Genomic DNA, 14,005 nt, shown 5'->3' with positions numbered 1-14,005 from the left:
CACAGGTGTCAGTGTCCAGAGCATAATGCTACCACCACCATGCTTGACGCTAGGCATGGTGTTCCTGGGATTAAAGGCCTCACCCTTTCACCTCCAAACATATTGCTGGGTATTGTGGCGAAACAGCTCAATTTTTGTTTCATCTGACCACAGAACTTTCCTCCAGAAGGTCTTATCTTTGTCCATGTGATGTCGGATGAAACAAAAATTAAACTGTTTGGCCACAATACCCAGCAATATGTTTGGAGGATAAAAGTGAGGCCTTTAATCCCAGGAACACCAATTCCTACCTTCAAGCATGGTGGTGGTAGTATTATGATCTGGGCCTGTTTTGCTGCCAATGGATCTGGTGCTTTACAGAGCCTAAATGGGACAATGAAAAAGGAGGATTACCTCCAAATTCTTCAGGGCAACCTAGAATCATTAGCTGGGCGCAGTTGGGTGTTCCAACAGGACAATGACCCCAAACACATTTCAAAAGTGGTAAAGGAATGGCAAAATCAGGCTAGAATTAAGGTTTTAGAATGGTCTTCTCAAAGTCCTGTCTTAAACGTGTAGACAATGCTGACAAAACAAGTCCATGTCAGAAAACCAACAAATTTAGCTGAACTGCACCAATTTTGTCAAGAGGAGTGATCAAAAATTTAACCAGAAGCTTGTGGATGGCTACCAAAAGCGCCTTATTGCAGGGAAACTTGCCAAGGGACATGTAACCAAATATTAACATTGCTGTATGTATACTTTTGACCCAGCAGATTTGGTCACATTTTCAGTAGACCCATAATTAATTCATAAAAGAACCAAACTTAATGAATGTTTTTGTGACCAACAAGTATGTGCTCCAATCACTCTATCACAAAAAAATAACAGTTGTAGAAATTATTGGAAATTCATTACAGCCATGACATTATGTTCTTTACAAATGTATTTACACTTTTGACCACAACTGTATATATGAAAACAAATTATGTACACATATATACATATATGTACCGTATTTTTCGGAGTATAAGTCGCTCCGAAGTATAAGTCGCACCGGCCGAAAATGCATAATAAAGAAGGAAAAAAACATATATAAGTCGCACTGGAGTATAAGTCACATTTTTGGGGGACATTTATTTGATAAAACCCAACACCAAGAATATACATTTAAAAGGCAATATAAAATAAATAGAGAATAGTGAACAACAGGCTGAATAAGTGTACGTTATATGACGCATAAATAACCAACTGAGAACGTGCCTGGTATGTTAACGTAACATATTGTGGTAAGAGTCATTCAAATAACTATAACATATAGAACATGCTATACGTTTACCAAACAATCTGTCACTCCTAATCGCTAAATCCGATGAAATCTTATACGTCTAGTCTCTTACGTGAATGAGCTAAATAATATTATTTGATATTTTACGGTAATGTGTTAATAATTTCACACATAAGTCGCTCCTGAGTACAAGTCGCACCCCCGGCGCAAACTATGAAAAAAACTGCGACTTATAGTCCTAAAGATACGTTATATATGTATACATACAAAAACCAAAGCTCTTGCTTTTGGTTTTTGGCCCAGACAAGGGATCTCGGGCCGAAAAGGTTGGTGACCACTGCTGTACACCATCTAAAAAACAATGAATTAATTGTTCGAATTTAAATGTCAAAAACATGCACCCGAGGATAGGTTGATTGGCAACACTAAATTGGCCCTAGTGTGTGAATGTGAGTGTGAATGTTGTCTGTCTATCTGTGTTCGCCCTGTGATGAGGTGGCGACTTGTCCAGGGTGTACCCCGCCTTCCACCCAAATGCAGCTGAGATAGGCTCCAGCACCCCCCGCGACCCCGAACGGGACAAGCGGTAGAAAATGGATGGATGGATGGAAATTGAAATGTTACTTTTTTGTAAGACATAATCTCTCTGAATGTTTTGATGCCAGTGCTGTATTTATCAGAATAGTTGCTGCCTAAAATTTAGTTAAATTTAGTTTGAGTCGCCACAAATATATATGCTGCTACCTGTTTGACCTTTCTCAAAAGCACATTATATTGGGGCTGTCTGCGACTCTGGCTTGTCAGAAGACAGAGCAGGAGGGATCGGTGTTACCAACTGAAGGAGATTGCTTCTATATTTAGCAAGTATTCAGTTTAGACCCTTATATTGAATCTTTTACAAAAACGCGACAAGCACTCAAAAGCAGCTCCATCTGGTTTGTAACAAATAAAATGACAAAAAGAAAGGTGAATTTGTTGTTCTAAAAAAAAAATGTTAACTCACTTTTTGTCTACTTCACAACATTATTTCTAATTTTTTTAGCATCTATTAAAATGATCCACATGCTTCATAGCCAATTACACACAAAAAACAACTGATAGTTCCTGCGACTATTAACGTTATTTTGGCAAAATATGTCACTCAAGTCTCAAATTCCAAACGGCTCATTTAGAGCAAGTTTGGGAGAAGGAAAGATTGTTCTATAAATATTTTCGCCATGCGTCTATTGTTTGATTTCAAATTTTCGGGACTTAAGGGGATGCCAATTGCACAAAAAACAGGTACCAACAAGTAAGAAAAGTTGGATTTGCACAATAGGTCCTCTTTAACACATTTAATGGACACGCCACTACTCAACATAACATACTGCTTGTTGGAAACATGTTCTCAGTCAGCTGTCTTTTTTTGATTACCCACAGTGCATGTTGATAGCATGCTAACACAGTGACTTGTTTATCAAGCAACTGCATGGAACAATATTTTTACTTTGTTTATTTGTGCTGTTTCATTTTGACCATGGAAACAATTATTTTCTTCCACTTGTTTCCCTTTGATTATGTCTGACTGTGTTTATCTTCCTCTCTTTCTCTCTCTTACTTGCGCAGATCCACACCAGATTACAAAATCTTGCAAGCAGTTTGCAAAACAAGAGCAGTGACATTGAAGTTCTGGCAGTAAGTCATTTTGTTTGTTTACCCGTGCATGCTCCACCCCTTCATGTGCTGTCCCTCTTTATCTTTCCAATTCAAGTGTGACATTTCAGAGCGATGGAACAGTTTCTGATAGCCACAACATTAATTGTCGCAGGGAGCAGACCTTTCAAGTTATTTACCTCATGCCAAATCGTCTAGTTGTAGCAATGGTGGCAGTGAATCCAAACACTGGACACTGCAGTACAATTAACACATTCTACGGTTTACTGCTGCCATTTTTGATATTTATTTCTGTATATTTTCTAATTTCATAACCAATATATTCCCACCATAAATTCTCTTATTTACTGTGTCACAGCACGGTCCAAAAATGTTTGTCGTTCCTGCTAGACTCTGGATTGTGTCCGGCTCACATCTATAAATATGACTTATTGAAACAGGCCTAATTACCTTCATTGCGCTAAGCGATTGCACAGGCTTCTTAGTCTTTGTTGTTGAATGTCAGCAGCTTGTTTGCCTATCAGTCCGACTGGAACACAGCAGCACTTATTTTCCAATGATTAGCCTTTTCCTGGGAAAGGGACACGGGGCACTTTTTCAAGCCGGGTGAAAGTGGAATTTTGAGTAATTTAGTGATGAAAAGAATTACAGAACCTGTTGAGTGATAATGTACAGAAGGCGCTTGTTCTTGCTAAATTGTAAAGACCCCTTTTTGCAGCACAATGTCGTCTAAATGTGTTTGTGCCCAACTATTCGTTCATATTTTTCTCTCACACAGGTGGACCTTCAGAAGGAAATACTGATCAACTTCCTGTCTCTGGAGGTCAGTTTCCTTTCCACATTACAGCCTTAATAAAAGTGTACATCCTGATGAGAGAAGAATGTTGTGAGGGGTGGAGGGTGCCTGAAAAGAGCCTTAGAACTGAAAAACTCAGACAGGAAGATGGGATCCCGTCTCCTTCCTTACAGTGGCTTCTGATGAGGGGGTGGTGCGAGGTAACACCAGGGCCTTTTTCCGCCACGGGGAGACCTGTTCAAGTTGTTTCAACCAGCACCTCATTGCATAAGCTTACAGTCAGGCAGACTTGCTTAGTGGGTGCTAATACTCACATTCCAATCCCCTGACCTAACGCTCTTGCAGAGGGTTAAGACATTTTATTACATTGTGCACAGAAACAAGAAAACAGGAAAGGGGATGTTTTTAACACCGCTGTTACATAAGCTCCACTCCATAAATTAATGGGCCACCTATGCATGCAGCAAGTTTCACATGGCACTTTTCTAAGTATGTGGCAATACCATGTTTCTTAAGGGTCCAGAAAAGGGCCTGCTCCACATAAACATCTCTTTGAGTTTAAGTTGCTGTCAACCTTTTAATTGCGAACTTGGTATTAATAAACAAGCAAGGAGTTTAAAGTAAACAGGCTCTAAATGAATTAAATACATTTTAATAATTCACAATGGCCTTGCTGTTTGTCTGTATTCTGCAGTTTGAAAGTGAGGAACAGTACAACAGCAGTGTGAACACTCTGCTGTTGCGTCTCCCCAAGCAGCGCTACTTGAAGTCTATCTGTGATGAGATCCACCATTTCAAAATGACCAAAAGGTACAATGCACATTTGGGCTCACTGAAATTGTAGACCAAAATTGATTTGATTTACTTTGGTATAGTCCCCAAAAATACTCATACTGCTAGCACAATGCATTTTTTTTGTTGAAAATGTATCACCTGACTGGTGAAAGGAGTAAATGACTGTAAAAAGATGTGTTAATAATATTAATGACACATGTTTTTTTCCTTTTTCTTTTTTATTGAATTTTTAAAAATGTACATACTCCCATTTCTAATTTTTGCAGCAATTTTGAGTAAGGCTGTCAAAAATTACGTGTTGACTCCCGATTAACCGCAAAAAGTTATCGCATTAAACATATATATACGCAGATTAAGTACTCAATTTATTTTGACTGTACATGCTGCTTTACCTTAACCCAGTCCTTCTCAAATAGTGGGGCGAGCCCCCCTATGGGGGTGCGTTGCGATTGTTAAGGCACATTGTCATCGTCTAATTTTTATAGTTGACCATTACACATTTTCATGTCATTGTAATGGACACTGTAGGAGAGAGTAATAATGTTGCTGGGGACGCAACTTGAGTAAAAAACATGAAAAGCAAAACAAATATGCCACAGCTTACCATGTTGTTTTTTTTTCAGTTGAATCTCAGGAGACTATCTCACCATTGTCAGAGCCTCTGTTTTATCTGGTCTTTTTTTTTTTTTTTAAAAGAGTATCTCGAGAAGTCTGATTACTTGCTAAATACAGCTACAATGTCACTAGGTTACCAACTCTAATCCCTTCTTTTATGTCTTCTTATTATCTGGCAGACCAGGGGCCTCATGTATTAAGCATGCATATGCACAAAGACCTGGCATTTGCCCTTTTTCACAGCAAAACTGAGATGTATCAAGAGTGAACTGAAAGTGAAAATGTAGGCACATTTCTACATGCTATGGATCTTTTGGCGACACACAGAGGGGGTCGTTAGGGCTTTGCCAACATTTGATTTCAACAATGTAAAAAGATCAAGGCATCCATCCATCCATTTTCTACCGCTTATTCCCTTCGGGGTGGTGGGGGGCGCTGGAGCCTATCTCAGCTACAATCGGGCGGAAGGCGGGGTACACCCTGGACAAGTCGCCACCTCATCGCAGGGCCAACACAGATAGACAGACAACAATCACACTCACATTCACACACTAGGGCCAATTTAGTGTTGCCAATCAACCTATCCCCAGGTGCAAGCAATGACACAAAATTCACTTTTTCGCCAAAACATTTAACTCTTCCTATTCATATATACAATATTTATGAGGATGTCTATTGATTTATCTAGGCGATCATTTTGTCACCTAATGCTGTCACAATGTATTCTTGTGACTCCAGCACCGGATTGGCCAGTCAGGCTGACAGCTGCAGCAGCCGGTGGTTGTGGCACATTAACGGCAGATTAATAAAACAAGTGTCTTTCGTATCCTCTTTGATATGCTAGCATGTTTAAATTTAAAACATTTCAAACCAAATAATACATAATTTTCACAAATTATATTTACATTGGGTGTAATCAGAGTCACCCATTGTGCTCCCACCTCTTCTAAAGTTTTGCGTATCATTGCAGCCACTATCTTTTCAAACGGGGAAGAGCACTACATAAAGTAGTAGACATAACTCTGGTCCCCTCGCCTGTTTTGGCTACATCTGTCTTCTTCTTCTTACTGATGTAGTATCACTTGTTTCTTATTTGTTCCTGTGTATGGTTCTCTGACTCCACAATATTGACAGTCTTGCACACTTTATCCCACTCAATCCTCGTTCGTTTGCTGGAAACGCCAGAGAACAGTGTGCCAAAAAGTATATTTTGGCCTGGCTTCACTTCAGCGAGAAGCACCCCCTAATTAATTTTTGTTGGTGAATTCCTTAATTTTCACCGTCTTGCTCATTATCTTTGTGTTTTCTGCTTGTGCAGTGTAGAATCTCAGGCGCATGGCTAATGTAAGTACGATTTGCCTGTTTAAACGAAGACATGGGCTGCAAGTGGCCAGCTGCACTTCGACATGTGCGCGCACTTCCACGTTGATTTGGATGTAAAAAAAAAAAAGTGCTTGGATTAATGTGCGCGCACACTTTAATACATCAGAAACTGTTTGTGCGTACAATACTTTCTGGGTTTGAGCATACACCAATTTTTTAGGAGTAATTCCACGCAAGTCTGAACACATAAGGCCCCAAGTGCGTATGTGTTAACAAGCGGAGTTACACAGACAGTGTCTTTTAATATGTGTTTGTAAGCGAAGGCGGGTAGGTAGCCCCACATTTATTTGTGGCGGGGCACCACAATTTAATACATTTATGGGAAGTACTGATCTAGATAGTTCAAAACAAATATGAGTTTACAATATTGGATATTCGTATGTTGAGAAAGATACTTTATTTAATACAACTTCCATCCGTCCATTTTCTATCACTTGTCCCTTTTGGGGTCGCAGGGGGTGCTGGAGCCTATCTCAGCTGCATTCGGGTGGTAGGCGGGGTACACCCTGGACAAGTCGCCACCTCAACTTAAAACACAAATTTCAACCACTTTCATTTCAGCTAAAAAACATTTTTATCAAATAAAAATGCACTTAAATGTAAGATTTGGCCAAGGTGTATGAATCGTACAAATAATACAGTACAGTCACATAGCTTCAACCAATTACAAGTCCGATTTTTCTCACTTCTTAGATTCTGGTCAGTTTTATCACCCGATCAATACGGTCAATAAGGGTGAGAGTCATTTTTACAATCACGCAATATTAGTAGCTTCTTGACAGAAATTTAAATGGATTATTAAAACAATAACCCTAAAATAATTCAACAATATGAAATAGTTAATAATCTTAAGAGTCAGTGGTGTTCTTTTTCCACATCGACACTTTCTATTTACTGTGTTAAACGTGTGCGTCCATATTCCTGATTTGTTTGAATCCTACTTTTTAAAAAGGCAACTACCACCTCTGACCTTTTACCCAGCCTTGTTTAAAGTCCCATGTCTGACCTTTTAACACCACAGTTGATTGGCACTAAGACTGTGGTGCAGGGAGGCGGGTTTGTGGGTTCCACAGGTTTTGTGGATGAAGTGGTTTGTATTGTCAAGCTCACCAGCGAAGCTAAACCTTTGGTGTTGTGACATCCGTGAATGCCCTTAGCGATTAGCTCTGTGAGGAATTAAGGGGATTTTCTCTTTCATGACTGAGATGGCAACAGAAAAAGAGCTAATAGATTTAATTTCCTGCCTGTTTGATTTGCGATTTAAGGCAGTCACTTTAAACTGATAAAGGAGCCTCACAGAAGTGAGGCTATTTTGTTTGTTGAATCGTTTTTGTAGTCATTTTTCTGTTGTTGAATGTAACAGTCACCTGACTGCAGCACAGCCATTATGTATACGTCTCAGGGGCTCAGCTTTAATCAGCAACTTGACAACATGCGTTTATGGACCAATTCACCTTCTGCCAGTGCAACAGTATCCACATTATAAATGTGATGTTAAAGTCACTTTTGAGGTTTTATTTTAATTACACTGCCTTGTCAAACAAAACACATTATCTTCTTGGACGGCTTCAGCTTTGATAGTGGAACACATTCGTTGTGGCTTTGTTTCCACCAGCTTCTGCAATGTCACAACATTTGCATCCATGTTTCACCAATATACTGTATTTACTATGCAAGATTCGGACCCCTGCACACATTTTTCCCACTGTCCTTCCTTTTTTAAAATTATCTTTCTGTAGGGAATGTATACCATCTACCGGTATTTTTGGGTACCGGTGCCTAATTCGGTCGGTCCAAGAAGACTAATGATACTGCTATCTGTATTTTTTTAATCCAGCAGACCGTCCTAATTATGATAGTTAGCACTTTGAGTTCAATTGTCGCTACTATGCATGGGTAGATGATGATCACGCTAATTGGAGTTAGTGTCAGTTCGAAGTTAATGCCACTTAACTCACGACCGCCACTACAGCGTGCTTCATCAATCTGACCATCATCTAAGCCAGGGGTCGGCAACCCGCGGCTCCGGAGCCGCATGCGGCTCTTTGACCACTCTGATGCGGCTCAGCTGCATACTTGCCGACCCCCCCGATTTTCCCAGGAGACTTATGGATCTCAGTGCTTCTCCTAGATAACTCCCAAGGCAAATATAATCCTATTTTCACTCTAATTACTAAATTAAGGGCGTGCCCTAATTGCACTGCAGTAATTGTTCTCTATAGCATTTACAAACAGCATGCCAGCCCGGCCACATGTTGTATGTAGCTTTCACTTGCACACGTAGGAGACAGCAAAGCATACTTAGTCATCAGCCACACATCTTACACTGACGGTAGCCGTATAAAACAACTTTTAACACTGTTACGTTACAAATATGCGCCACACTGTGAACCCACACCAAAAAAGAATGAAAAACACATTTCTGGAGAACATCCCACCGTAACACAACATAAACACAACACAACCAATACCCAGAATCCCATGCAGCCCTAACTCTTCCGGTCTAGATTATATACACCCCCCCGCTACCACCAAACCCCCCCCACACATCAACCCCCCCTCCCCCCTTCCGTACGTCGGTTGAGCGGAAGAGTTAGTGCTGCATGGGATTCTGGGTATTTGTTGTGTTGTGTTTATGTTGTGTTACAGTGCAGATGTTCTCCAGAAATGTGTTTGTCATTCATTTTTGGTGTGGGTTCAAAGTGTGGCGCATATTTGTAACGTAACAGTGTTAAAGTTGTTTTATACGGCTACCGTCAGTGTAAGCTGTGTGGCTGCTGACCTAGTACGCCTTGCTGTCACTTACGTGAGCAAGCTGAAGCTGCATTCTACATGTGGTCGAGCAGGTACACTGTTTGGGCAGGCTGTAGAGGGCGCCAAAAGCAGTGCCATCACACCCTGATATTCGGGAGTCTCCCGGAAATAATGAGAGGGTTGGCAAGTATGACGCTATCAAGCGTCATTCATTCAAAACTCGCGGGCCGCACTAACATCAAATTTCCATATTAAAGTGCGTGCCGGTGCGTGTGTCTGAGACCCCTGGTTAACATAGCACAAAGCAATTTAAACTTTGTATGCTGTGTTTTTCATTTTCAATTTAAAAATTTTTTTTGTGGCTCCCATTATTTTCTTTAATTTGTGAAACTTGCCAAAATGGCTCTTTGAGAGGTAAAGGTTGCCGACCCCTGATCTAAGCGATCCAGTAATCCACAGGCCAATATTAATCCACTCCAAAAAGTGAACACTTTAATCACTCGGTCATTTTATTTATATAATACATATGACACAGGCACATATATCTTGGCTGTCAACACTAGCTTCCAGTCTGTCACTCTAATAGGTCTGTGTGAAACTTAAACATCAATATCAATTTCTATTGTTACAAAATGCATACCCACTTAACATGCTTATTGATTTATATTAGATATTTGATATGAGATATCATGTTAAAGGTCTGTGAAGAATGTAAACACAATACATTAATATTATTTTACTTTATTATTTAGTATTTTATTACTATTATTTTAAATGTTATATGGACAAGCGGTTGGAAAAATATGGATATATTGAGTGTAACTGTAATTATTCAAAATATGTTGATGGATTTGTGTGTTCTTTACAAGATGATGACATTAAAAACTGCCCCGCATACTTACCATACTTTCCGGACGATAGAGCACACCAGTATAAGTATTTTAGAAGAAAAATATGTTTCCATATATTAGCTGCACTGGACTATAAGCCGCAGATACAGTATATAGGTTGTGAAATGAGTTATTTACACAGAAAAAATTTGAAAATTTTTATTTACATACCTGTATTGTTTCCAAACGTCTGTAACACGGCAGTGAAACAAATGATCAAACAAAACAAACGTCATCAATCCATAGACCCACAGCTGCGGAAGCTAGCTGTCCAATCTGCTAAACAGACTAAATAACTCCACAGTGAAATTTGGTGAATTTATTGAGGAATTTGTGAAATTGAAACAATATAAAAAGAATGCTTTTGTAAGTTAAATACACAAATACTTGTAAACATGTTAGCATATTAGCTATTGCTAATGACGCTAGCTTAATTACATTACAATAGTACATACATATATGCATGAAAACCCTCCTACAGACATCACACATGGGTAGTTTAGTAAGTAAGAAATGTTTTAGGTATATTGTAAAACTTACAAACATTGTTTGGGGTGATGAAGAATCAATATCAGTAGAAATGCTATGAACAACTAGAAGACAGAACTTGTACTTCCGGTTAAAAGCCCTAAACAGATGAGCACTGCAGCACCTGCAGTAAGCGACCTCGTCCAAAAGATGGCGATATAGCACAAACAATCACACCCCTTTTCAATGTCTTTGCTTGTTTTTTTTTAACTATTTGCATAATGGCCATCGGAGGAAGAAAAACCCATAAATTAGATGCATCGTTTTATAAGCTGCAGGGTTCAAAACGATGGAAAAAAGTAGCGATTTATAGTCCGGAAGGTACGGTAGTTGACTGGTTTAAGACCTAAATAGCAAGTGCTGATAAAATACTTCCCTGCTGTGAGATGTTATATCATGATGTTGCTTGTGCACAACCTCTTGTGTTATTTAAAATGCTAATAAATCATAAATAATTTGTTTACGCCTTTATTTACACAAATTACACAGTATTGATAAGAAATATCAATGTAAGTATCGATAAACTCCTAACAATATACAGTACATTCTTATCCTTGTGTAACCTGCGCGGTTCAATCCTTGCTTTCCGTTCCGCGCGGGACTCAAACCTAGTTCGCCGGTATGAGAGACAATTGTGCTAGCTACCGAGATAAAAGCCAGAGCTACAAACCCAATAGAGGTCGCCAGGGAGTGAGGGTTACCAACGTACACATGGCCCAGCCACACTCGCTGGCCTCGATTACACTTTGAACAATTCGATCAGAGATGGGTACCAAATTCAGTAATTTTATAGGAACAGACCAAATTCCGCCGCTGTTATCGGGTATCTATTCACATAAAATCCAACGGTATCATATTTTGATACCTGTTGTTGCTCGTGACGTAACGTCCGGTGGCAGACTAAAATCCGGCTCAAACACTTGGAGGAAACAGTCACTCAACTAGAAAACTCAACCAAACTGTCTCTGGGTAATGTTGTAATTTTCCCTGCAACAAAGCAGTACAATATGCCTGATAGAAAATGCGCTATCTTAATGCTAATATACATTAGGAAGGCTAATTTATTTTAGCGTAACGCCGCGGCTTGCATAGCTTGTCTTCTCCTCCCACGGCCTCTGTGTTTCAGCGCTGACCCAGCTCACACATAAAGTTAAAATAATGTTAGCTAATAACTCTCTCCCTTGGTTAGATTGAACCAAAACAAGAACTAACGTTTAGAGAACATGAGCAATAATGCCACAGTTTAGAAGCGTCTGAATTATTGTATTTAACATACGTAAATAATCGATGTTTGAACATTTGTCTATCAATTCATGAATTGCCCATGTTCTAATGGTGATGCATCGGAGAATCGATCCTTTTTCCCAACTCTAGTGTAACGTAACCGATCACACTCTTAGACACAATTTTAGGTCCCGATCCGATACTCTGATAATAGATTGTGAAACTGAAAAGAGTCGGGTCGCGGGGACAGCAGCCTAAGCAGAGAAGCCCAGACTTCCCTCTCCCCAGTTACTTCGTCCAGCTCTTCCCAGCGGATCCCGAGGCATTCCCAGGCCTTTTGGGAGACATAGTCTCTCCATCGTGTCCTGGGTCTTCCCCGTTGTCTCCTACCAGTCGGACGTGCCTTAAAACACCTCCCCAGGGAGGCGTTCAGGGGGCATTTTAACCAGATGCCCGAACCACCTCATCTGGCTCCTCTCGATGTGGGGAGGCTAGTGCACAATAACTAAACAAAAACAAAAATTACTATTGACTCCCATTTAAATCATTTAGGTTTTGCCTTCTAAGCCTTCTTGTATCCACAGACTTGCACCCTGAGTTTTTAAACAAGAACAAAAACGACCCCAAAAATATTTTAAAATACTGTAAGTAAACAAAATAAAAATATCGATCAAATCACTTTAGTATCGTTTATGTGCTGATACTATACTAGGTATTGATAGTGTGCACAGCTGGCTCGATCACCACTACTTTACATTGAAGTTTTAGCGGTTAGCTTCTTGTGTCGTCCTGGTGTGTGCTTGCGTGTGCGTAGCATGCTTAGTGATTCCTTTTCCTCTAGTCCTCCACTGATAATGGTATGTGGAATAAATGATATTCGGCTATGGTGGTGCAAATTAGTGCCTTAAAAGAGGTTTCGTACTGTGGATACACACGTTTGTTGCAGCTTGCTTTCAAATTGTGTTCTGTAAAGACACACACACTTCTGGAATTCATGCAACGCCACATGAACACTGGGACACAGCTGTGCTAACAATCGTCTGGGCTTGGCAGCTTATTAGCTGATTGCATGTATTTTAAAAAGCAAATATCACCAATACAGACTTTGTAAATCATAACAAATGTCTGAGCAGTGACAGTTTTCTGCATGTCGTGTGTCTTCTAATTCTGCAATCCTAAAGCTAACTTGTGTCGTCCTGCTGCAGGGTGCCTGTGGTTGTCTTGTACAGCTTGAAGGACGATTACTACAAGACCCTTCTGTGAAAAACTTTGTGTTTCACGACCCGGACCCCTTCTTGATTCTGGCTTAGGAAATGTTCACCTTTGGACTTGAAGAATATGTGCTGCAAGCACATGCCCCCAAATACTATTTTCAATAATACCTCAGCTATGTAAGTGTGGTGGCGGTCCTGCCCCAGTAGAAGGTTGGTGGACTTTATTGCCTTAAGACTTTGTAGTAGGGCTTTTTACTGAGTACTTTATTTTTTGTAATATGCAGTCAGACTGAAAGTGAAAATAAATCCTGCCCTCACATCGTGTCTGTGTGTGTTACAACTATTTTCCAAAGTGGTGAAGAACATTTTGGTCATTGTAATCTCAGGGCATTCAATCGATCGCAACTGGACTGTTTGGTTTGTCTTAGATGACGTTTTACCTGTAATCCAAAGAGGCTTCATCAGTTCATGCTCATAAACTTAGATTGGTCAGATCTAGTCTTAGACTTAGATTGGTCAGCTCTACTCTAGTGGCTGGTGCCAATACCTCGGTAGGCTTCATCAGTTCATGCTCATAGACTTAGATTGATCAGATCCAGTCTTATACGCTAGATCTAGTCTGGCGGCTGGTGCCAAAACTCCAAATATTTATACTTCAAAACCAGGAGGGTGTGCCTGGGCAAGGATGATTTCGCCCTATCGTAGTGAGAAAAACAAATGTTTTGATGCATAACAAGCAATCCTACTGTCAAAGCCAACGACAGTCGTTGAAGTGTAATTTCCCCTCGTTAACATTGAGGTATTGTGTGGCAGAACGATTGCTGTGGATCGACTACTACCAGTCCAAAATAGTCGGAATCACACATTTTAGCATTCCATTCAGTTG

At 40.0% G+C, this 14,005-nt stretch overlaps 1 protein-coding gene across 3 annotated transcripts in view; it reads left to right on the top strand.

The window, feature by feature from the left end:
• eif2ak4 (eukaryotic translation initiation factor 2 alpha kinase 4) overlaps positions 1–13,436 on the top strand; it is an 85,335-nt gene extending 71,899 nt beyond the window's left edge. For all 3 annotated transcript variants that reach the window (XM_062042018.1, XM_062042017.1, XM_062042019.1), the window contains 4 exons: positions 2,873–2,941; positions 3,699–3,743; positions 4,411–4,526; positions 13,111–13,436. In XM_062042018.1, coding sequence (XP_061898002.1) covers positions 2,873–2,941; positions 3,699–3,743; positions 4,411–4,526; positions 13,111–13,168 — 288 coding nt within the window. In that variant the 3' untranslated portion in view covers positions 13,169–13,436. The remainder of the gene's footprint in view (positions 1–2,872; positions 2,942–3,698; positions 3,744–4,410; positions 4,527–13,110) is intronic.
• The last annotated feature ends 569 nt before the right edge of the window (positions 13,437–14,005 follow it).

This window comes from Entelurus aequoreus, linkage group LG03 (genome assembly GCF_033978785.1).
Source record: "Entelurus aequoreus isolate RoL-2023_Sb linkage group LG03, RoL_Eaeq_v1.1, whole genome shotgun sequence".
Classification (NCBI taxonomy): Eukaryota; Metazoa; Chordata; class Actinopteri; order Syngnathiformes; family Syngnathidae; genus Entelurus; species Entelurus aequoreus.
Note: the sequence above shows the minus strand (reverse complement) of the source record. Positions and strands in the feature narration are given on the sequence as shown.